This window comes from Anopheles coustani, chromosome 3 (assembly GCF_943734705.1).
Source record: "Anopheles coustani chromosome 3, idAnoCousDA_361_x.2, whole genome shotgun sequence".
Lineage (NCBI taxonomy): Eukaryota > Metazoa > Arthropoda > Insecta > Diptera > Culicidae > Anopheles > Anopheles coustani.
In genome coordinates this window covers 9,277,034-9,302,540 of record NC_071288.1, presented here as the reverse complement: position 1 = coordinate 9,302,540, position 25,507 = coordinate 9,277,034, and the positions used below count along the sequence as shown (strand labels likewise).

Sequence of the window (25,507 nt, the reverse complement as noted above, 5' to 3'; positions counted from 1 at the left end):
GGTGGTACGAGGGTGAACCAACAGGTGGGCCAAACGGCTGGCACGATCCCCGTGCACTATCGCTCGGGGAGGTTTGTTTTTATCGGGGAACCTTCCGCACGGAAGGAGTCAAACCGACGGAGCAGCACACCGGTACCCCTACGCGCGTGGACCCGGGCACGTGCTTAGAAAAAATCGAACCGAGTCCGGGAAACCGCCGCGGGCACCGACGGCCGCTCCGTCGCTCAGACGCTGGCAATTTCGATGTACTTCTCCGCGAATCGAACCTCGCCGACGCCGGAGCCGGCCTCCGCTCATAAGGCGTCCGCGTTCGACGTGCCGTTGCCGGTGGTGCGGGTTGTTTTGGTCTGGGCGGCCGGCGGGATGGTCGGTGCCGATGGTCGGCCGCACCAGACGACCTGAGAGCCGTACCAAAGTGCCCCCGAAATGTTTACACCCGCAGAAGTAATCCAGCACACGTAGCGATCGTAAATCACGATGGGTCAGGATGAAGTTTTTCCGTTGCGGGATGAAAGAAAGAAAGCAAAACAGAATATAATTTTAGAACACCGAATTCAATCGGTGTTGCTCGTTTTCGTGGGGGAATGTTTTGTAACATAAAGCCACCAGGTCGACGTGCGTTCGTTCCGGGAGATTGGTAGCTTTCCACAAACGCCGATCAAAATAAGCATCCCGAGCAGGGAAAGATAAATCATATCGTCCGCTGCCATTGATGGTGCGCACATGGCCGACGATGAGGGGAAGAAAGTGTGCTCTCTCGAGCCATTTAACTGAGTCGTTACCTTGCGAAACGCTTTCCGGAAGTTGTCCGACAGGAAGGCGTACAGCACCGGGTTGATGCAGGAGTTGGTGTAGGCCAGCACGTGCGAAACGATCTGAAAGATGATGCTAGCGTGTGTGAGCTCGTACAGCTTCAGCGACTTCAGCAGCAGGATCACCTGCCATCGAAGAAAACCCATCCGAAGCGGATCGTGCGAAAGTGAAAGTCAGGACGAGATAATAAGAAAAATAACCCCGGTGGAGTTCGATTAGGTTTCTTCCGTCGGCAACGTACGAACGTATTTGCATGGCGGTTTTCATCAAGGTTGGTGGTTTTCCCACCTCCCACCGCCCGACGGGACGTTGCTCTAGTCCGGGAACTCGATGCCGGACGGACCTACCTGTATCGGGCACCAGCAGAAGGCGAACACCAGCACCACCACGACTACCATCCGGGTGACACGTTTTTTGCCTCGCCTGCAAGAAATGCAATTAGATCGGTGCATTACTGTAGGCAGAGAGTGCAATTCGCGGGGTGAAAGACAAACGACAAATCGATGTATGTGTGTTGGCCGAAGGACATTCGAGTACGGGACGGCCGATTTCTGGGACTACGCGAGGGAAGCGAATGCGTCACGATGTTGTCCACATCCATCACCAGGGATGGAGTCCACTTGACCAGCTTGACCAGGGACCAACGATACATTTGTGTATGTGTGTATGTGTCGATGTATGCCAACGGGTCAGATGAGCCTGGGATGACCGGGATGATAATGTTCGTGCAACGTAATTAACTGTTCACGAGCGTCAGTTGCTGCAAGATGCACATGATCTTCGGGCCCGACACTCCACCACCTCCGCTCATCACGGTTCGACAAATGGAAGCCCATGTCCCCGTCAGTATCGGTAACTGTAGTTGTTATCCGGAACAAGTGTCGCTGACATTGAGCGATTGGAGCAGTTTCGAACGGGGGGTTAGTTCCATCTGGTAGATCAACGCTAGTTTCCATGTCCGGAAGGGACGGTTATAAAGGGTGTTCCATTCGGAACCATGTTGATTAAAATTTAGATAGGTTCGCATGGAATACTAGGGCATGAGATTTTCTCTCTGTTTTATTTATTTCTGTAATTTATACTTAATTACATATATTCCTCGTCAGTAACTAACTTAAACTATTTTAATTATTGTATGTGCGAAAAAGACAACTAATTTTAATGTGATAAAAAAGATGGATAAAAAAGCAAAGCTTCGATCAAATTATAATCCATCACATACATAACACAATGATGTAGTAGCTTCAGGCAATAATTGCTGGATATTTTATTTTCTAATCTTTTTTATTGTTAATGCGTTGAGAAAAATCATATCAATTCTCATTAAACTGTGTCACAAACAAAATAACAGCATTTAATATTACTACCTTAACAGCAGTCCGAGATTTGTGTATGCCAAATAAACTAGTCAATTTTCTTCATTGAATCATCGTCGTTGGTATAAACTAATGCCGGGAAAATGGATCAAAGATCACTTTGTTTAAAGCAAAGAAAAACGAAATGGTAATCGGTTAGCAACTTGCATATCATTCCGAATTCCGGATAACAGAAAGATGAAACGGTGTGTTGAGCTTTGAACCGCTTCTTCGAATCAATTTCAATTTGACGAAACCCAATTTGTAGACACTGCAAGCGTCCACCGTTACAAACCGTTTCTGTTACGAAAGAAAAATCTTGTAAGATTTTCACAAAAAATGAAATATGTTCTCGTTTTGCTAGAAAGTAGCATTCGGAGGGAAAGGTCAAGTAGAATTTCGATGCCAACGGCAAGGACATGAGGACCATCATGACTTTTCTCGAGTGACTGTAACCGGGGGAAGAGACACTTTCGAATGGTCTTCCAGAAATGAACGCACTTTGGAAAGGTTTATCATAGTTTCCGAAAACTCCTTGATTTCGAATGGGTAGGATCAAAGGTTATGGGGAATTGTTCGAGGAAATTATATAAAAAAGAGATGTCCTTGTTGAGTAAACGTTCCAAAAAGTAAATCCCTGCCACATGTGGTATGAGTTTTTTGTTGTAAGTGTTAAGTCGTCAACGGATTCACATGGAAATGTTTCTGTTTGGTATTAAAGTGTTTTCCCATTCGTAGAACTCGGGATATGCTGACGTTCTCGGAAAGGTACGGAATGTTTGCCTACGATCGGTTGATGGCTTATCGCACTCAAAAATGTTCAATAAAAGTATTCAAAATAAAACGGACACGAGATGACCCTCGTAGCAAGGAAAGCGGAAATGAAAATTCCATCCTCTCATGAATCTCGGTTCCAATGAACCATCCAAATACTATCATTTCCATCGAAACACCCTTTATCTGGACATTCACATTTGAGAACATCGTTGGACGAGGGATGGAACGGATAGTTTTTCTTATCCCCTATCCGAAATGCATCCTTTTGTGTCTGCACATTCTCGGTTCTGACCACATCGCTCAGAAACAACGAAAGACCGGAGGTTGGAATGTGCCCGGAGTGCTTGTTAATTTTATGTTTGTAAACGAGTTCGATCGTTTCGCAGGAATCATCATTTGAATAATTGGTTTCGACTACATCACCCCTTCTCTGTGTCGCAAAATGGAGCAGCTTTCCCGTAGGCAAAATAAAGAAAATGAACTTCCCCAGGAGATGGATGGTATGGAAATGTGACTATCGTGCTTGCTAATACCGGCTTTGACCTTGGAAAACTAACGACTAGACCACCGTTGCAACCGCAAACCTTAAGCCTGCCTACCTTCTACCAGTTGGTAGTGTTTTGCAAATTGACAAGTTCTTGTTGCGTTGAAACACTATTCGGTGCTCTCCAGCCTCCGTCTTTCCGTTCGTTTGCTTGTCGTCCGGACGGAGGTACCCGCGTTTAATCGAAATTTATTGCTGTTTTGGTATTGTTTCCAGTGCAGGCCGGATCCGAACTTCGAGACGGTACCGGTATCGTGCCGGGGAGGGTTCGATTTTGCCACTCAAGGGAGGGGCCTCCCATCGTGCCGTTAGTTCTCGCCGTCGGATTGCGTCGACCTTCTCGAACGACGTCGAAAGAGTCGGATGTGCTGAGTTAGGGTAGTTCTGCTGTGCGCTCGCCGTTCACCCATAAATAACCGGACACCCTTTTGACTTCTCTGGCCACCGGAAGCGCCGGTAGGCGTCTGGTCCTCATATCCGTTCGCAAGGGCCGTAAAGGCCGGACCAGATTCGACCGGGCTCGGTGTAAGGACGGTGTGTCCCGAGTGGAAATAAATTAGTTTATGACAGGGTGGAACTAGCGGTCCGTGGTGGGCTGTTAGCGGGGACGGGGGGGTTTGGATTGTCCGCATTGTCGGCGTATGCGGTGTGTACGTGATTTAGGGTAGCGTCGTTTTATTTTTTCCAACCCACCGGTCAGTGTTTGAAGGTAGTTTAGGCCGAGGAAAAAAAAACATTAATAAATAAAAACACAAAAGGATAAGCCAGACAAATACCCTTTTCAGGTGCAATTCCTACTCTGAGGCGACAGAGATTCGTTCGCATTCGCTATCAAAAAGGGGATGGAGGCGCCTGGTGGTTGACTCGGTGAGTTTTTCGTCAGACCGGCATGAAATGATTGAAATGGATGTTTGCGAAAAGAAATGGCCCATGTGGCAGGTTGCCACTTCATTTGCCAAAGGTTCAGCAGCAGTTTGTCATGGAACAAAGATAACGAAACGGTATTGTGTCACACAGGACCATTATTTGGTGTCCTTTATTTTCCGGAGGCATATTATCGTACCCCAGCTCTCCTTTTGTTCGAAGGGAAAATACGGGCGACGTTTTTTTTCCATTTTTACCTTCACCGACAATAGAGCGCATCCTCCGTTTGAAGAGAGCGTGTGTTTATGTGGAAAATTGAATTAAATCCACAATCTTGAATGATTGAATGATGGTAAAAAATAGGACCATTGAAACGCCGGCGGCCCAGCCCTCAGCTCCGTCATGCCAATTAGTAACAATAATGGACCGACGGAACGGGGCAGGTTGGTACCCTTTCCGGGCTCTTTACATGAGAGCACTTTATTTAGACCAGGCCTCGTGCCTTTTTTTATCCCATTTTAAAAATATGGTGTAGCTGTTCTGAACCATCGCCCACGGAAGCACCGGATCGGGGCTCGGTACCTGGAAATAATTCAATCAATTTAATGCAATAAAACGCAGCTATGCCCCTACGACGGCGCGCATTCAAAATCGAACGGGCCACAAACGAGTTATTGTTTGCCGCTTGGTTTTGCGTGGGAATATTCAATCGTTTCGTGTGAAATGCCCCAAGGACTTCACACTCATCCCCTATTGCCGGGGGCGTTTTTCCACTGGCAATCCACTAATGGAAGTCAGTACTTTTAGAGTTTCCATTCTGTCTGTGTAGAATATATTTTTTTGAATCATCGGCTCTGGATTACATCGACGGAAGGTTATGAAAACCAGGCTGTTGGTTTTCTGTCGTTCGGAGCTTTTCCTCGAATTTATCATATTTGTGTTGCCCTTTTGCCACTGTTGCTCTGCCTTGGTTATCTGCTTGTTGCACATTTTTCCTAACGGGTGGCTGTTTTTGCATAATAAATTATGCTCGGAGATGCCAGACGTGACCGAGTCGTCGTTTCGCGATGGTAAGTGATGTACCAAATCGAGTTACTATTTTAATTTCCGAGAAACAGGCTGTAACATTTTTATACGCGGCAATCAGGAAAAGGTGGCAAAACAATAAATAAAAGTCATCTATTTGCGAACTATTATAAAACAATTCATTTCACAGTAGAGAAAACATTATTAAAATTCGAACATAACTAAAATACACTAAACACTCTTAGATTTAATAAGATAGAAAAAAATATGTTAAAACCGAAGTTAATACCACCGGTAAGGTTTTTCCCCAAGATACATCACTGGTCTACCAAGGAACGAAACATTCGCGTGATGAAACATTTCATTTACGCATTTTTCATGCTCCGAAAACTTTGTTGCCTTCTCCCACAAGACGACAGCGGAATGATTATGCAAAAACATCAACACACACGCACGTGCACCCATATCCAGCGCACGGGGCTAATCTACTTATTCATTTTTCTTCTCGGAAAAAAAACCCCGGCTTCGGAGTCGGTTTTTCCGCTGGCTCGGAAAATCAAATTGTTATCCAGCACCGAAACACACGTTTTGCGCGTGGAAAAGCGCAGCAAAATATGTTTCGGTGAACCCGGCGAAGCTTTTCCTTCGTCGACTGCCGAAAACACCCGTCGCACTGGGTGGGTGGAAGGTGAGAGAGGATAAGTGAAGTTAAAAGCGCGCGGTAAAATCGCAAATTAAACGTTTAAATATTTAAATGGATGACGAAACGTCATTATCGACCACTTTCCGCATCCGAAGCCTGGCGCCGTCTTTGATGGGTGATGCCTAGCCGAGGGTGGGTGGTTCGCTAAAAGGGGGGGCGCGTTAGTCGCTAGAAAAGTGAGCACATGATGGCAGAATTAAGGATACGATGTTATGCCGGTTTAAAATTGAATAATGTTCGATAAATTTGGTCGATCAACCGAACGTGCCCGATCCGCGAAGATCCGGGCAGCCTGTTCGCGCTCTAGCACCGCTAGGGTTTTCCATTCCCTTTCCCACCGTGGCAAAGTGTCACCAGCGAAGGACGACAAGGTTGACGAAGCGCGACGAGATCGGAACCTGCTCCGGTGACAGTCGCAGCTAATGAACCGTGTCGAACCGTCTCCATCTCCACCATCCACCGGCTACGTCGTTGTGAACCCACCCTTGGGGATGGCTTTCAATGACTTCCGTTCAAACCCGCGCCAAGACAAATACGCTACGCGCTCTTTCTCTTTACGATTAAACACGCGTCCCGCGATGATCCGGAAGGAAGTTTTCTTATTTTATAACGAAACCAAACCAAACAACCAAGGTCCTGCTTGCGTTGGCTTGGTTGGTTGGCACGTGTTTGTTTTTGTTTTTGCTCTCCGCCGTGTTTGGCTTTGAACTTTATCCTTTTCGAACCGTCCCCTCCCTGCCCACTTACCTCGATTCGGCCGAAGCACGTCCACCGGGGGCTCCCTTCCAGAGGCGCACCAGCATGCCCATGTACAGGAAGGATATCAGTGACAGCGGCACCACGTACGATGACAGGAAAAATGACACCTGCGGCGTGAGGAAAATGAAAGAAAACATTAAACAACGTCGGACCGGGGCGGGGTGTCCTCGCCGGGCGATGGCATCGATAATATTCCGCACGTGGAGATGTTAGCCTTTGCGTTCGGGGATCTTCCTGGCGAAATCGATCGGTTTGAGGTGCGCCTGGGAGGTAAACTTGGGACAGGATTAACAAGATTCGAAGACATCATCCAAACCCGTCAAAACTAAAGCACCTGCTGCGTGCGTGTGGAACTTTTTTTTTCTCCTCTCTCTCTCTACGAAAAGCTTGGAAATCGGAAGTAATTCAATTCGGAACATGCTCCACCCCGTCTCAGTCCTAGGCCTTTTCCATTCCTTTGCAAACACGACCGATGGTGTTACATTACATTCCCACGAATGGCAAGTATCGCCGGCTCGTATGTGTGCTATTGGCAGCAGTTCATCCAATTTCGTATAATGCACGCGCGGATGAACATTCCAAACGGGTTTCCACCTTTCTTCGCCGAAGGGCTATCGATGTTTGGGGCGTAATTTGAAATCATTTGCGGATTAGCCCCGTTGAGCACGCTAGGGAAATAGGGTCATGGTTGATTCCGAAAAGGGTTGGTAAAAACAAAAAAAAAATGGGGAGATTCCCAGAAAAAGGTGCAAAATTGCGCAACTCTTCCGGTGGAGATATTTGTGTGTAGGTCGCCCCAGTTTCCATCAGCCGGGAAAGGTTACTTCGATTCGAAGTTTTCCGTTCCTTTCGAGTGGTAATAAACTTTGTTGAATACTGTGAAATAATAAATGAGTAAACTTGAGACGATTAGTTCAAATGTGGCTTCTTTGCATGTTGATCCGGTATTGCAGTTTATTTTCTATATATTTATCCATCTTTTTAATGTTGCAAAGTGAAGTAAGTCTGTTTACATTTTCCTGCATACATCCAGGAAGGTTGTGCAATCAGATACTTGGTAGAAATTGGATGGAATCGGTTTCATGTTTTTGAACGAAAGCAGAAAGTTCTGAGAAATTGAGTGGGCTATATTTTCAGTGTTTGGTCCTCAAAGATTGAGGCTAATTTTAATCTCCTTAGTTGAATCATACCTGGCAAATTGGAAAATTGAAAGAGTTTGTTTGGTGTTTGTTAGTTTAATGAAGAAGGTTGAGCTGTTTAACGATTCAGGAAAATATTAAACAGCAAACATCAAACGGAGCGTATTTTGTTAATAAGCAGCCTACTTACACTCTGAGTTTGAAATAAAGACGACAGCAGGCAGAGGATCACGAACAGATCACAGATCAGGTTTCATTTTGATGGAATGGTTTACACTTCTTAAAGCTTCATGTGGACTACAAGTATGATGCGATAAGATACGTGTGGCATGAAAATATCTGCTTGTTATTAACTTTAACGACCTGGTAGCTTTATGTTCAAATACTCAAAAAGCCTTGCGCAATACACTGACATCGGTTTCGATGGTTTCCAACTAAACCCATTGTTTTCAAATGTTTCCCGAAGCGTAACGTTCGATTTTCCGGAATAGGATTTTCAGCTTTTCGGCCTTATCTGGTTGCGTCACCCAACATGGTGTTGGAACAAATAAATCCAATTTCACTTCCGCTTTACCCCCCCCAACGCAGGACAACTTCCGCCACTTTTCCAACCAATCGTCGCTTTAAGGACAATTGTAATGTGATCCTCCTTGCCTTCCCCATGCAAGGACTGAAACCGACCACAGTCTAAACCGCACCGAACGCGGCCACAACCACAGAAACCAGCGCTGTGGTATTCAAATCCGGTTTTTCCGCTTTTGTCTATCAATTACCGGATTTCCGATTGTGTTGTAGATTCCGGTGATTTACCAGCGAGTATGGGTTTTCCACGGGTATGAAGTGAATGTACGAAGATTCTTCGAAAGCAGTTTATTGTTTAACTGTAACTGACATTGAAAATCGTCAACTGAAACACCTTTTCTAACCGGACACTCGGAGTGGAAAGGGGTGAAAGTTTCCCTCCCCCAAAACCGTGTCGTTCGAAGATATGATCAAAACTTTGCCATACCACAGTCCCACTCTTGTCTTTGCTCACCCTTGTCGCGTTTTCTTCCATTTGCAAAAGCATGTGCCATGGTTCCGGGAAAATTTTCCCATTGCAAAGAACCACCTAAGCACCGGTGCGCGGGAGCTTCACTACTTTGCAGTGGGATCAATTGTGGGGGCGGAAACATCGATATCCTTGGATGGCAGGAAAACACGTCCCACGCGTGCAAAATTTGACAACTTAATATCGGCAAACATTGAAGGCACGATCGAACGGTTCGTACGTCAATGGTTTGCGCTGTAACGGCACGTGCAAATCTGTATGGTTTCAGAATTTCAAGAAATCGCACAGATATACCTCTACCCTTCTGTGCCCTACTCCTAATCCGTGCAAAGCCTTTTTCGGAGCCGTCATAATCACCGGTGGATGTCGCAACACGGGCGTACGCTTTTACCGCAACAAGTGAGGTGCTTGTTAATCCATTAGGATGAATGTGGCGTATGCGTTCGGTTCCTTCCCATTGCCAACGCGTTGGTACATCAATCTTTTTATAGCGTATCTAGGAACGCATCACATCCCCGGGAAAGCCTACCAACAGTGACAGCTAACCAGTGAAAATGGGATGAAAAAGATAAAAAAGAATGGAAATGGAAAACCGCCAAACACAGAAAGCCAAGTGTTAAGCGGGTTAGCCATTTCCAGGCGACGATGCTTATGTAGTTGAAACGCTGCTAGTGTAAAACGAGAGAATTTTCTGGTAAATGGAAAACCAACACCATCGAGGCGTCAAATGGGGAGAAAATGTCAAAAAAAAGGAATAAAGTAAAGATAGGGGAGTTTTTTCCTCCCGCACGATGGGTTGTAGTCGTACTGATGGTGTGAAATGAATTTAATACTTTTTCTATGTTGTTAGATTTAGAAAAACGAAACGTTACAAACAAGATTTTACGTCTTTGATAAAAGAAGTACCATGCTGGATTTTTAACGATTTTGATTATCCTTTTCTCGTGCCACAATTTGGGCGTATTTTCAATCTGGTGATTTTTCCCAGTTCGACGGATTACCATAATCCTCCTCAAATTGTTTATATGTTGATAAATATTCCTCTTTCGTTAAGGCAATGTGTTAAGCGCAAACCCTAATGGTAGGGAATGCATAATTCCTATGAGAAAAGTGAGGAATTAATTCCCGCATTCGGTAACACCCTCACCAATATATATATTAAACCAACCTTTCTCGGTAGACTGCGCCAAGGTTGTAGATCCTACAGGGGGTTGGTAGCAATAATGCCCAGCGGGGCACATTTATTAGGGATTAATTAATTTGTCTGAATTGTTTGCCAGCCTTCCCCGGAATGTGAAAGCACGTTTCCCGCTCGATCGGATGTGTTAGTTTTGGGGCGATGGATATTTTCCTACCCAAGGAGGAAAAACCATCGTGCCGGGTCGAGCGAAGGCAAAAATTAATCAGCACCGAATTTATGCAAGCTTCGCCAGAGACCACGACAGACGGTTTGTTATTCCGGCCCGTTCCAGTGGGGCTTCGGGTTTGGGAGTATGTTTTGTTTTATTTATTACGATGAAGCACCTGATCTGGTTCGTTGTTTTTTTTTTTCAAACGTACGTAAATGTACGCGGGTGATGAATCGTTCATCTCGTCCTGATTACACTCATTAATGTCGTAAATGTTGATAGACGTGTCGGATAATGGTACGGTATAATTGAAGCAAAGCACCATTCAAGATTAATAGAACAGTACCTTGACATTATTTAAAGATTCGCACATTGTGCGGGAGCTTCGCAGCATGATTGAAGTATTTTATTTGCGTCATATTCTTAGGATTTGTTGGGGATGACTTGCGAGGATGTTCCGATGAAAAACTCCGATTTCGTTGAAGTAAGAACCATGACAAAAGGGCGGATCAATTGAACGACAGCGTGGGCTCGTAGAAACGTGGGAATGCTTGGAGAATAGAAAACACATCGCGAACAATGTTAAAATACTGTGGAAGAAAGTTGTTTTAAGAACCTGGAACCACCCTGTTCCTACGAAACGCAATAACTTTGTTGAGATCAGATCCAAGAAAAGGGACATTTCATAGAGGAAATACACTCGAGCAAAGTGTATGGAAATGGAAAGCCATCTTTCCGGCTGACATTGCGTTCTTTCGACATTGCACTCTTCGCGGACTGAGGGCTCAACGTCAGGGAGACAACTGTCGTCTTCGGCGTTCCGTTGAACGGAAAATTAAGTTCCCGAACCGGACAAACTCCCTCCAGGCAAAAAGACGTTGATGGCCGGGCCCCGCAATGTTTTGACACTCTGGAATGCGTGCCGTAAGGAAGGTTTTGCCCTCGCCGTACTCCATAAGTTGGACAGCTTCCCGAGCTAATCACGACTCCGGTGGAAACTTTTCGGCTATTTGCGATTGCTTTGCGTGAAATTGCTCGTGAAACAAAACCGCCGTGAAAACGAGCCGAAATTCTTTCGGACACAAATTATTGAAGAATTTTTGAATTTGTTTTCACCCCTCCCCCTTCCATCAGTGTTGGGTGACGGATGAGATAGGAATCTAGAAAAGGTACACAAATATACGAACACTCGCAACGGTTTTGGGAAAACAGGGTCCAGATTTGTGGCACAGCAAAAGTTTACTCGGGGAGATAAAGTTGAGGCAGATGATGGATAACGAAACCCCAAAAAAAAACCTTCCCATCCGGTTTTGGTGAATAGTTTAGAGGATTTTTTCATGTTCTAAATTCAGTTGGGTAACGATGGTAAAACCAAAATAAAAACACAAGAGATAACATGACTGACAAGCGTCTTTCGAGCAGTACGAATTTAATTGGTTTACGAACGGCAAACTTTCCTCGGCGCGTAAGCTTGACGGGGCTGCTGTAGGGAAGCATTTAATAATGCAGCACAAACAGTCGGCATGTCTGAGTGAAACCGACGATCCTTTTTCCGTTTCAAAAGCTGTGACGGTCAAACATTAGTAAACCACACGGAAAACATACCCGTACAATTCGAGTTGTGACATATCTCGTCGCGATAAAGTTGTTCTGACAGCAATCCGACAATGTAGTCTTTGGTCAAGTATTATCTGTTATCTGTAGAAGAGGAATTCATGCGTCAATAAACGAAAACTCTCTTTTGCACACGCGATCTGCCGTGACTGCTCGTCAGTGCGGTAACGACGGTAATTGGAGGTCTAAAGGTGACCCTCCGTTATTGGCTTTGCAATGAGTAAAGCACGCAACGTTCGTTAGCATACGCAACCAGAAAAAGAAATCTCGAACCGAAAGGAAATGTGAACGCCTCGATGGGATCCGACAGTAATCAGTGCGCTTCTTTTGCGACCGCGAGTCTGTGCAAGGAAAGCATGTTCCAGCAGTGTGAGTGGTGAACAGGTTCGGGCTGAGCTGAATTTTCGTACAGCACCGAGTGCACTTCTCCATTCCCGGCTTTGATGGTGACCTTTTGCCGCCAAAGCTTAATGTGCAACGTTGCACAATTACGGGTTGATCAAAGGAGATAAAAGGATGCAGTGCATCGCGATGGCGAAGCGTACGTTACCATGGAAAGGAATTGAATCGAAACACAACCCGACGCACCAACGCTTTCACTCATCTTTAGTTTCTGTTGGGCGGAAGGGAGTCATTAAAGAGACGAGGAGTTACAGCAGTATTTTTCGAGTGGACGCTATGAGCACGTTTAATTGATGCTGAGAACGGTATTCAGAAACAGACGTCGGTGACATTCACGCCGGGGACAAGCAGAAGAGGCACTCAGTATATTTTCCCCTCGCGAGGGTGGAAGTCTGGTTTTTCCGGAACGTGATTGCAGCTTGCAGAAGCACTAAACGATATGGATAGAGATGTATCCCGCAGGTCCTAGGGTATGTTTTAAGTAAAAACTTATTTTGGAATGCAGTAGGAACATCACGCGTTGTCTGGGATGTAATTCATTCTGGGAAAATTTAAAGTTTTACACAGATTGCAACTCGAAGCTCGTGTTGTCATACCATATGTAACTCTGATGGGAGAAAAACAAAAGTTATCCTTCAACCGCAAAATAGAAATGAATCTCAGGAGATGAAGAAAAACAAATACGCGAAAAAGTTTGAATACAAAGTTTTGCTTTCCAAATATTAAATTTGCGGGGTAAAAATGCACTCAATAAAAAGAGCCACCAACGGGCTTGGTAGATCTAGATTTGAGGGGTGAGTTGGCCCGGAAAGTGGTCGCTTCTTTCTGCAGCATCAAACACCCCACAAAGCCACAAATACCGCCAAGGGACACCCAACACAAAAGCCAAAGTGCGAGTTAATTCGACGGCAGTTGGGGAAAATGTTTCTACTTTCGCTCCCTCCTTTCTGGGTGAATCGCGACGAGAATGTTGCATTTAATTAAGCAGAAAATACGAACTATGTTGCGTGCAGACTGCGAGGTTGGTTGGTGAGTTTGCTTGAAAGGTTGTGGTTGTGGTGACGGAGTTCATTGCTGGCGCGAGTGCATACAGGGCATTTCCCTTCTGGTCAACTTACGTCAGCTAGTGTTACATTCGGTTTGTCTGTTTAATCAGTTTAGTAAAACTCTACTGGATCAGTGAGGTAATTTTAAAGCAGCACTTTAGCGACACTCAGAATGCTTCTTACCACTTTTGATTCAAGCAGTTATCGGTTTTAATCGAAACGAATCTGAAGTGAGCTCAACAACTTGTGGCATTTTGACGTTCTTAAAGTAAACCGTTCGTTGGTTCGTTCACTTCGCTTGTCACTTGTGGACCCTGGAACGCAGCATTATGGGTTTTTAGGGGGGATCTTTTCCGGCTAATCCTTCCCAGAATGAGGGCGCGAGGCAGCGTGTTGTCAGGGATGTTGCGTTTCTATGAACTCGCAGGACACTTGCCCGACGGCGGGCTGGGAAACGCTAGCGACAAGCGCTGAACAAAAAAAAAACGACATTAAATACGACCGACCGTTAGGGATTTCCCAACTGGCATCTAGCTTCTGCTAGAAAACGGTTGCCCGAGCGGTTTTCCAAGGATCGGATCTTCTCGGCGTCGTTACGGACAGTGGCAGTGGTTTTGGCTTGTTCCATTTTGGGAATTGCTTTAAGGAGGTGGATATGATTTTGGTTGCTCCGAGAAAAAGCTGGCAGGTCATGAAGCTTTATTTATATACCAGGGATAGGTTCAAATCTCCCATTACGACTATGGTTGCAATTTTTATTGATCTAATTTCCGAACCAGTTCGAGGTTAGGCTTTATGGTTGAAAGACGATATGTTTAGAATTGGTTATATTAGAATAAAATTAAAACCATCATTTTTTAGTTTCTAACAGAACATTGATTTCACTTAAATTCTCTCCTTTTGGTAAACCATGCTGTAAACGGCAAAACTCTTTAAAAAGAAAGTCGTTCATTTAAGTTTACTGCTGTCGACTAAAGCGTGAAATGGAACGTCAAGACGGTTTGTTTCGTGCCGATTTCCTTTTTCCTCACGATTGTAAATTTTTCCATTTCTTCAATGCACTGAAGACCCTGCCAGAAGAGAATTTAATAAAATCGTATCAGATTTTACGCTTCGCCGATGCACCGATAGCGGCGTCCTTTGCCCCCGTTTGATCCTTTGCGTACGAATTTCATTGCCTTCCGGTGGCGACTTCCGGTGGGGCGAAAAGGTAAATAAAACGGAAATCCTTCCGCGGGCAAAGTTTTCTTCTCACGTCGGGCAGGAGAATAGCGCGACTACGGCAACAGGGAGATAAATTTCGCTTTATTACTTTGAAATAAATCGAAAATGGTAAAAAGAAGCAAATAAAAATCGGCCGCACGGAACCGAGCCGGGATTAGGTGCGAGCTTTTAGGACCCGTTAGCGTGTTCGACTGAAAAAATCCAAAAGAAAAAACAAACCGTCCATTTGTGCGTTTCAGAATGGCTTTTGACTACTCCTTCCGTGTGGCCATTTTTTCGTTTCCGTAAGCTTTTCCTGGCCGCAGGAAGAATATTACCATTTTTTTTTAACCACATAGAAAAGTTTAACGTTTGCGTTCAACTTTGGTTGCGCTCGTTGGAAAGTTGATTTTGTTGTTCTTATGCTAGAGTTCGGCCGGGTTTGAAGGGTTTTTCATGTTCGATTTCCACCAGTTATTCATTGGTACACGCCTCGAGGAAACGGAAAGTTTCAAGATTGGAAAGGTTCAAAAAGTTTCTGAAAACCTTCCTGATTGGTATGCAGAGCTTGTTCTGTTTTATTCGTCTCTCACATACGGTAGTGCAAAATTAACTTGAAAAAAGAATTTGTCAAAACTGGTAGAAGCTTCGCATACTCATTTTAAGGCGAACTCAAAATAAAGATTGTGATTGTTGGCTGCCATATTTTGCTGTCGTTGTAATTCAACATAATGGAATTTGCATCACCTTTCTGTAATGTATACGTTGAATATTTTATTTTGCGATTTCAATTGTGCTCGCTAGAAAGCGTCGCTTTGTTGTGCCACTTTATGATTTCTCTTTCGTCCCATTGGCCGCGAGGACTACATTTTCTTTTCTCGGAAAAGTTCCACTTGTACGGTATTCGCGCATTGCAAACAAGCGATAAACAAACGGGGAAAAACAAGAAATGAAACCTTGCAACGGAAACCCAGCGTAATTCAGACAGAAAACATTTCTTGCACCACCGAGACGAGATTCGTCTCGTTTTCGTATGACCTTTCCGCACGGTATTTGCAAATCAAAGAGCATTTTTGTAATTCTTCCATTATGTGTTCGTGCTACGCGATGCATGCCGACCAAAACTCGCCCGACAGTGACGGCATTGCGATCAGGTTAGTTATGTAAACATTCAAATCATCAACAAGCATTTTTTCATAGCAGAGGATTTTTTTTTCATATTTGGTTTTGACGAACCTTTCGGATGGGTTTAGAACGCAAGCTCCCGTAACGTGGAAAAACATGCGTGAACCCTCATTTGAAGTTTTTCTTCCTTGCGCTCGTCTATGATATGAGTTTGTAGCATCCAAAGACCCCCTGAGCGTTCTAGTGATTTCGTTGCTTCAACTTTTTCTAGTTCCAAATAGACGGTCAGCATTACGATCGGACTGTATGTGCCGTTAAGGGATGTTTTTATAGGTCTCTGTAAAATTTCACGCATCAATCGCCATTATGGGTGGGAGAGTATAATTTTACGGTCGTTTTCGGGACACGAGCTTCGAGAAAAGAATATACGGCTCCAACGATAATAATGATGGTGATGCTGAGGATAGGGTATTCCAAGGATTGCGTTTACGTCAATTGCTTTTTTTGAAAATTATTACACTTTACGTGGTCGAATTTTTCATCCATCCTTTATTCAATTACGAATCCTAAGGATTGGGAATACGAGGCAATAGCGAGCGGGGAAATTAATTCCAAAAAGTTCAGATGATTGAGATGGTTATGTGCTTGTTTGCGTCGAGCATAACTCTATAACCACACGTAAATACCCCAAACATACTAAAAATGTATCCACTGATGGTGCTTATAAAACGTTACGGTTTGCAAATCACCCCACACACAAGGAGCCCATTTCTGGGATGGACTTATTTATTATTGCCTTTGTTACCCCCGCGTGCCTTAACGAAGGAGGTTCTAGGAAGCGGAACGGTGGACGCTGTTACATTGTGGAGCAGGTTGTATTGTGGTTTTTTACGTAACAAGAATCGAGGGCCAAGCTTCTTCGGTTGGGTGCCGAAGGAAAAGCCAATCGATTGGAAAATGCATTGAAATGTGCTAAGGATGCTTGAAACCGGGCAGCATCTGACTTCCTTAGCAATTTCCATTTCTAGTTCGCCCGGCAGTTGAGGTTTCATGTGAAACATTGTTTGTGTGGTCAGTTTTACGAGCGACGCTCGAGAAGCGGACCCGTCCGATTGTGCGTCCTGCAAACGGACGCTTCGGTCAACGCAATTTCCTGTGGGCGAGATGGTGAGTCAGACCCTGAGGGCCTCGGTTTTAAGGCCAACGGTTGATTGGATTTGTGGCAAGAAGCACCAACATAGGGCCTATGAGGACTCTAGTGATGAGTAAATCCGATCCGAATCCTAAGCTGAATCGGAATATTAGAGTCGACTCTGGATCTGGATCCCAAGGAATCCCAAAGAATCTAGTTTTGAGATCAAATCTAGATCGTTCTGACTATGGATCGAATCTCAGAATCACATCCAAGTCTTATTTCCCAACACTAGAGGACTCGTTGAACCTGTTGACTCGTTCGTTCGACAAGAGCGTAAATCACCTGTATATACAAAGAATGAAATTTAGTCCATTCATTACTTTATATTGAGGCTCTTAGAAACATTGTATACCTGTTCGCTTCGCCCACTAACTTTCTACATTTTATGAAAGGAATTTATGACCGAGATGCGATGGAAGTAAATTCATTCATTCATAGTGTGCCACAGACAGCGCTTCAAGTGTCCTTGGTGTGTTATGGTTTGACCAACATTTTATGGCAAAAGGATTCGAGCGGATTTTTCAACCATAGTTATGTTAGTTTTTTTTATCTTTACAAACACTGAACCGGCGCCACGCTATCTGTCCGTGTCGGGTTTTTATTTCTTTTTTCTTTTATAGCCAATCATCTAACGAAGCTAAGACGGACGGATAACGTTGACTGGGCGAAGGGCCCCATTTCTACAACTATTGCAAACATGTTGTTTAGGATTGTGTTCGAGGGTAGGAGGGTTTTAAAAGAAGGTGCGAGGTAGGGTATTGCAGCTTTGAAGAGGATGGATCCTAGAAAAATGTGTACATGTGTTCTTCAGTGCTTTTCCGGCGGATGCACTTCCGATTTTGCGGCTATGGATGGTGAGTTGTGATGTTAGAAGGATGGTGGGATTATACACGATGTGTTCATGGCGCTGCAGCGTGTAGTAAATGGGGGCCCTTACTGGGGGATGTATTGTGTGGTTCATCCGACCAGCACGGCCATGTTTGTGTATGTGCCGTATTTGCTTACACCATGTTTATTTACCGATATGGGCGTTGAATGCCCGACCGTGCGAGAAGAAACGCTGTACCGATGAAGGTGAGGATGGTTTCATTTGAAGTGACGCTTCCCGGGTCTCACGGCGGTCATATAAGACGGACCCCAGGGATGTTCCTCAGCGCGGATGTTGCTTGTGTTGACTCCAGGAGCGTTTGTCTCAGCTCCAATGGTGAGACGATGGAAACATATTTGTCCACTCGTTTGTTCAGTGGCGTCCGTCGGCTTATGAATATTTGGCTTTGGTTTGTTTATCGCCTCCGGGCCCCGCTCGCACGAAACGGTCGGCAAGCATCCCACGAAACCAGGTTTGTTCCAGGTACGACAGTACATTATTGCCGATAGTATTTGTTCATTAAAATGCTCTGCTTAGCGACCGAACGTGGGAGCGCTCCCCGGTGGAAACGGTTGTCCGTTCCACGAACAACACGGATGGCGTGAAAATGGCACGCGGATTGTGCGCAAGAAGCAAACAAACCTGGAAGCAAGAAAAAAAAGGAAACCCCAACCCCCACACAAAACAAGCACAATTTCCATTAGCGACGGATTCCTAGTTGCATCCGCACGGAATGGGATGGACTTGTTTGCGTCCTGCGTTTTGGGACGCCAGAACGAAAGTAAATGAAAAAGCGGATCCGGCCGCGCTCCGGGCTGTTGGAACATAATATTTTAAGAGGAAGGTTTTTGCGTGTCGTTCGTGAGAAAATGAAAGCAGAAGCTGTTGAAGAAACATCTTTCAACAGTACCCGTATAAAATCGGTATGCAAATTGAATACCAGGAACGCTAAACAAACGACCGTAAGCATAAAATGGCCATGTTTTCGGCACATGTTTCACGTTTTATCGCCCCCGTCGCATTTTTAACAAGCCACGAATGAGCAACTTTTCCGGATAGCTGGCACCAGAGAAAGCTTTTAGACTAGCCGTTTGACAGATAATAGATACAATTTCCGTTATCCCCCCTGCGATGTGCTCTATTTTGACAGATAATATTTATCGAGAAGGAAGTATCTCAATTAAAGGACTCAAAGTTAGTAATAGATTAGATGGATGTGACAAATCTTTTTGCCAGATCTAATCTTGACAAAGCACTTATCGGGCGCCGAAAAGATCTATCTATCAAGCATTAGCTTTTTTTTCGACCATCCCGGCAAGAAAGACCACCGTCTTCGCTACAATGCACACGTCGATGATGGATGTAATGAATGGATACTCACGTGAAAGGCAACCAAGCTGTAGCCCTTGTTGTGCAGGAACAGACAGGCCGTGTACTCGCCGCCCTGACGCGGATAGGACAGCACGCCGTGCGAGATGGCCACCGGGATGGCCGTCGTCAGGATGACGAGCCACGTGAAGCTGATGGCGCTGCGGATGGAATAGGATGTGGTTGAGTTTGAGCATCGGGGGAGGGGGGGGGGGGTGGTGGGGGGACAGGTGGTAAACAGTGGGTTGAATTGAAATGGATTGTCATCGAGACCGCAAGGAATGGAATGGAGTGCAACCGATCAATCCATATTCGCCCCTTCGCGGTCACATGGCCACAAGGTAAATATAATCTATCTCTCGGTGGGAAAGGTGTGTATGCGAGTGGTTGTGTGTGGTGTAAGGAAAAGTAAAGCTAATCATGAAAATAATCTCGTTTCTTAGGAGGGCGTGAGTTTTCGGAGAATCATCGGTCGGTCGAGCGACTGCAACTAAACACTCACATGGAGGCATTTCGCTCCGTACGGATCGACATGCTGGTGATGGGATGGACGACGGCAAGAAACCGATCCAGTGACATCAGGACGAGCGTGTACGCGCTGGCATGCGCCGTCACGACGATCATGTACTGCACCTGCCAGCCGTGGACGGGAAGAAAAGAAAGTAAGTGGACATTCCTTGTTAAGCTCGGCATGACGCAGCCCGAAGGCTTTGGAGTGTTCTCACGTACAAATTTGCACCAATAATCGCCGAAAGGCCACTCGGGCAGCACGTAGTCGACGGCGGTGAACGGGACGCAGAACACGACGAACAGCAGATCCGCCGCGGCGAGGTTGATGATTAGCAGGTTGGTCGTCGATCGCATACTCTGGTTGGCGGCAACGACTGTCCAAGAAATGGATGAGAAAGAGGGAATGGGAAACATGTTTACGAGTGTGAAAATTGGAGGCCATATTCTGCGTGTAAATATTTAAACAGCTCCATCGGCGGACGGAAAATGTGTGTGAATGAAATATGCTTTACTATCGGCACCCAATTCACTCACACGTAGCACCCACCTAGCGTTGAGTGCGTTTGCAGATTGGGTGGGCAATAATTCACCTTCACCGTATCGATCAACCCGGGGAGTTTGCCGGGCGAAATGTGAATCTGTTTTTCCTTGACGTTTTAATGTTGCGTTTGAGAACATAACACTTCAAGCGGGGGAAAACAAACTGCAAATTATTTCTATTTTTTGCTGTGCATAGAGAACCGGCACTTGAGGGTTAATGGAAAGCAAGCATGCCATTCTTGGTTCGGAAAAACAAACCGCCATGTTGTACCACCTGTTTCCAGGATACAACATTATAAATCATACACCGTTGGACTCCATTTTGTGGCGAGTGAAAGCAAAGACAGTGTGGGTTGTTAAATTTTAAGCGTGTAAAAAAGCTTCCCATAGAAACATAAATGTTATCGCAACGGATAGGAGACATTTTATTTGTAGTTTCGTAAATGGCATGCAATAACATGTTATGTTAATGTGAGGAAAATACAAGCTATCAGAAACAAACTGTTGCTCTAAAATAGCCCAGCTCAAGGAAAGCTACTTTGTTGATTAAATGTATTTTTGCGATCGATCTACCACAAGCCCTTTGGGCTTCGGATGAATTCCAATTGGTGCCTCCAAGATGCTAAACGAACGAATATCACTTACATTATGGCAGCCGGTTCGTCAATATCTACGCACAGGGAATTCAACGCTCGCAGCGTGTTATCTGCCGCTGCTGTCAATTTGGGTTGCTGGCCATCACCAACCGACGTGATAACGGGCATCGTGCATCAACCTTTCACGCTTACCCACACTCACGCACCCTGCAACCCCCCACCACCAACACCACCGCCCTGATGACAATTTCCAGTTTTTCAATGGAGGCGCCCAGTTGTTCGTAGGAAAAGTTTGCTTTTCCGCCGGGTCACCCGCGGGCATCCCCGCGCTGCAATAAAGTGAGGCGATGGCAATGTAAATTACACCGTGGCACTCGAATTTCATCACGGACGCGCATTTCAATGAATCCCGCGAGAACGAACCAATCATCCGGCGACACAAACAACGACAACGACCGGAAAAAAACAGGGTACAAAAGGAAAAGTTTCAATGAGGGCTGACGATGATGCTCTTGGCTGGTGAGTGTAGAAAAAGTGCGATATGACTGTATTAGATGTTTTTCCCTAGAGCAATAAACAAGTAGAGTGCACGATGTAAGTGTCCAACATCCGTCCGTTTCGAAGGAGCATTCTTCCAAGTGGCACCGGATGTGCACGGGATGCTGGTGATGTGTGCCACGTGCGCTTGAAAATGATAGCACATGGGTGAGCATTGGCAGGCAAAGATGTGCACAACATTGTGCTCATTTAAATATGTTCTTCCACCTCGTCGGCATCACCGTTCGCACGTGCGACCCCGCATTGTGAACTTTCATGTTATAATACACTCCGGTACATGTTTTCCGAGCAGTTGCCTTCACAGAGTTCTAAGAACTGAAACCTGGCTCCGCAAAAGCGTCGTGCGCTTCTGCATTCCGTAGCGCAGCGATAAATTGCAGTTGGAGAAAATTTTGCACTGCGAAATTGGGAATGGAGGCGCCCGGTCGTTCACAATTTCCAGCCGACTCGCTCTGCTCCATGGTTCATAATAGCTGAGTTTCGTGCCACCAGGGGAGCAACTAAAACCACACCGCCCCAGCAAAGCGGAGGTTATGCCTTCGAAACTCCGGAACGCTTCCAGAGCGGTACTCGACGTAACGATTTTTATTTTTTAACCAACACAACCGGCTACCTAAATGGGTTGCCCAGGCGAGTGGTAAACCGCAACCGCTGCAGGGGCATCCAACTGCTGTAGCAACTGTTGAATGGAGTGCACAGAGGTCACATTTCATACCTTTTGCCTCCGGGCGGATGCATTTGTATTTATCTTTTTTATATGACCAACTCTTTTCCATGCGCCGCTTTATGGGGGAAGGAGTTTTCCACCCCCTTACGGTCACTATCATCAAACTGGGAGGCAAAGGGTTCATGAGCCACAGAAATGGATAGCTATGTCGATTTTGCCTGAGCCCTGAGGCTTCCCCAGGCTCGCAATGATAGTTGTTGGTTATTTATTTTCTCATCCCGTCACTTGTTTTTCCCTTCTCCAATCAGTCGTTTCTTTACGCTACAAACATGAAGGCCGTTGCTCGAGGGTACCAACCCTTCCCATGCCGGTCGATTGGTTGTTTCAAGCGAGTTCATCCAGCACTTCACCCACTTTTTGTAACTACACCCCACCCTCCTCCGTCCATCCGAACCGTCGACTCTCGAATCGAGTTCATTCATCACGTCCGATAACGGCGAGAGGATTTGATCCGCTTACGCAAGGGTTTTTCCATCATTCACGGGCTAATAGCGCTTGAGGCAAGAAAGAGGCTCCAAACCGAAACGGGGACGAGGATGGTTTGAAATAGGATTGTGAAGGATGGGCGAGAAGATGAGGCTGATTCATACATCGTCGTATCGACGAACAAGATTAATTATCTTTACCATAACTCACCACGTTGCCCCCAACCGTCGGGGTGTGTTGAATGAAGCTCTAATGGCCCAATCGTTTGCAACGCAAAAAGGGAAATAATGAAAGTGTACATGCATAGGATGAACGAACACTCGATATGGTAGGCGCAGTGTCATCTTGTGCTATCCGATTTCCTTGAAGTGGTGTCATAACGGAAAAAGGACTAGACAAGTCACGCGAGAATACAAGCTGCTATTTAATTTATTTTTTGCATACATTGAATTACCATAGCTTTGACTGATAATGGCAAGCATCAATATGAAAACGCTTTTTTGGATGTGCAATCATTTTTTCCTTTATGAGTTTCACTTTCTTTATCAATGAAATATCCATGGCAGTCTTCACGATGGGCATTAGCGATAAAAAGAAGTCCTTAATTCTCAAGGGAACTGTGTCTGTAAGAAAGACTTTATTGGAGTATGAAAATGAACCATCAATCATATTTACAGGCCCGTATGTCATTATTCCACCTAAGGCACGTATGAAGCTATTAAAAATAGAGGATTTTTAATAAATATCATCATCTTGTTGGGAGGGGGAAAATAACCCCTCGGCATGCATCCGTACTCACGAACGACGGTAAAGATTGATGCTAGCTCAAATTTGGGTGTGCTTTGGATCGCAAATCATCAAGACTAAGAAGGAAAAGGCAAGAAAATCAACATGTCAACTACTGACTGCAGTGATTTTGGGCGGCGCCATAGAGGATTGCCGACGGCATTGAGTTTTCATCACTGAAGTCTGTTCGTCGGCTTATTTTGGTTGGGCGATGTTGTTCCTCCTTCCCATTCCCAACCACCTAAGGGGTTAGAGAAGGTACTTTTGTTGGAGCATGCCGTAGCTTTGGAGTGATTGATTTTTAGTACAAGCTATCAGGTTGCGCTGGCGTAATACGGGCGCGTGAGTTTGAAATGGATCTTGCTAGCGTTCGCCGGAAGATTGATCGGTTGAAGTGAGTGGGAGAGAGGAAGAGGGGGAATAGGGTAGGCGACGGGTGGGTGGTGTTTTGGTGTATGTTTGTTTTTGAACTTCACTGCACGCGCCGCTTTAAAGATATTTTATTTCACTCTTGAAAGCGAAAACCGCAAGCGTAGGTATGTTTACGTCCTTTTGTGATATTACATTTTCTCGAAAATGTCATTCGCAACTGGCACTTGATGGGGTTTGGAAGTATTCGTAATTACAGTTCGTAAGAGCAGTATGCGGTTACGATTTCGTCATAATGGAATGTTTACTTCTAGAAATTGGATTGACGTCATTTGCAACATGCGTATTTTGTTGAGTTAGAAAATCTATGGTACATTAATATTGTTTAAGAAAATAGCTTCTAATGGAGGTTGTAGATAAAAGCTACCACCAACTTAATAAAATGCAACATGCTATAGAACATATAATATATCAGAATTACAATCAAATTAGTGACAGTTGGTATAACCATGACAGCTTTCTCGAATCATATCCCATAATCAACACTTATATCTTTACGTTGGATTATTTGATACACACATTAAGTGAACATTTCGGTTGGTCACGGATTGTGAATTAGATAGTAACTGATAGCATATGGCAAATCAATGGAATTGATTTGTTCCCGTTGCTAGGTTCCCTTTACTACCATCCATCATGTCACATCTCTCTTCGGTACCATTCTGTTTATGATATGTTATTTTTTTATGGATGTGATTGGTACGTTTGGCGGGATTGGCAATATGAGCAATCGTATCCATAATAAACCCGTTACGGGAGACCTTCGTGAACGCCTGCTAACATTTTTTGTAATTAATTTGTCAAATTTGACACGTACCGGGGTGATATGAAAGTAATTACCGACTGTTTTTGCGCTATCATTTTTATAGCAAACAAATCAAACTTGAAAAAACATCCGCGAAAGTTGTTGAAACCCGATACGATGTTACACAATAATATTTTAGCTAAAGTATGTGTCCAATGTGGTATACAAATAGGTGAGATTAGTTGTTTAGTCCATTGATTTTATTAAAACTCATTGCATTTTAAGAGTATTCATTTCAATAATTTCTGATCGATGTTTTCGTTTCTAGTTTGTGTGGGAAATTGATGTTTAATGCATATATTTTGTACTCTTTTACAGTCGATACTTACCAAGCACAACCAGTCCATTGCCGAGTAAGCCAGCCAGTCCGATGAAGCCAAAAAACACCGGCACCATCATCGAGACAACCCGCTCGATCGTGGTCGGTGAAAGATGGTAGAGGTCCTCAGGCTCGTACGTGTTGTTCATCATCTTGGCCCACGTCCTGTTTTCGAACCCTTCGGCCATCATTTGCATCTGTGGCTCCAACAATGGCCACACTGTGGTTTCAAATTCACTCATGGTCTTTGTGTTTGTGTCTTATTTTTTCGCACCGGCAATGTAGACAGATTTCGGAGGCGTTAAACCGATTCACGCTGTGTCCGATGGTCCGGTTTTTAGGTTCCCTTAGCTAAGCGGCTGATACGGAGGAAATGCTGCATAACGGTGCGATTCTTTTTTGCGGAAGTGGAATCGCTTTTAACTCCATTGTTCGGTTGTCACTTTGAAGTATATTTGTTTTAAAATTGTATCACGTCCGTTGCCTCACACCCCGCACTCTTTGCTTAAGCCGAGTATCGAATGCGAGGTCCATTTTTAATCCTCTTGGCAAGCATGACATACACTCAGCTGCAGACGCGTTCGCGGAAAAGTTTTTTTCGTCATATTCT

General features: G+C 44.9%; 1 protein-coding gene across 1 annotated transcript; it reads right to left on the bottom strand.

Annotated features, from left to right (window-relative positions):
- Positions 1-293: 293 nt before the first annotated feature.
- On the bottom strand, positions 294-25,139 carry LOC131260645 (allatostatin-A receptor-like). The gene is made up of 8 exons (XM_058262424.1): positions 24,908-25,139; positions 19,931-20,085; positions 19,704-19,834; positions 19,215-19,362; positions 6,830-6,948; positions 1,161-1,236; positions 783-938; positions 294-398 (listed from the first exon to the last, which is right to left on the bottom strand). The coding sequence occupies exons 1-8, from the start codon at positions 25,137-25,139 to the stop codon at positions 294-296; spliced, it is 1,122 nt and encodes a 373-aa protein (XP_058118407.1).
- Positions 25,140-25,507: the final 368 nt, after the last annotated feature.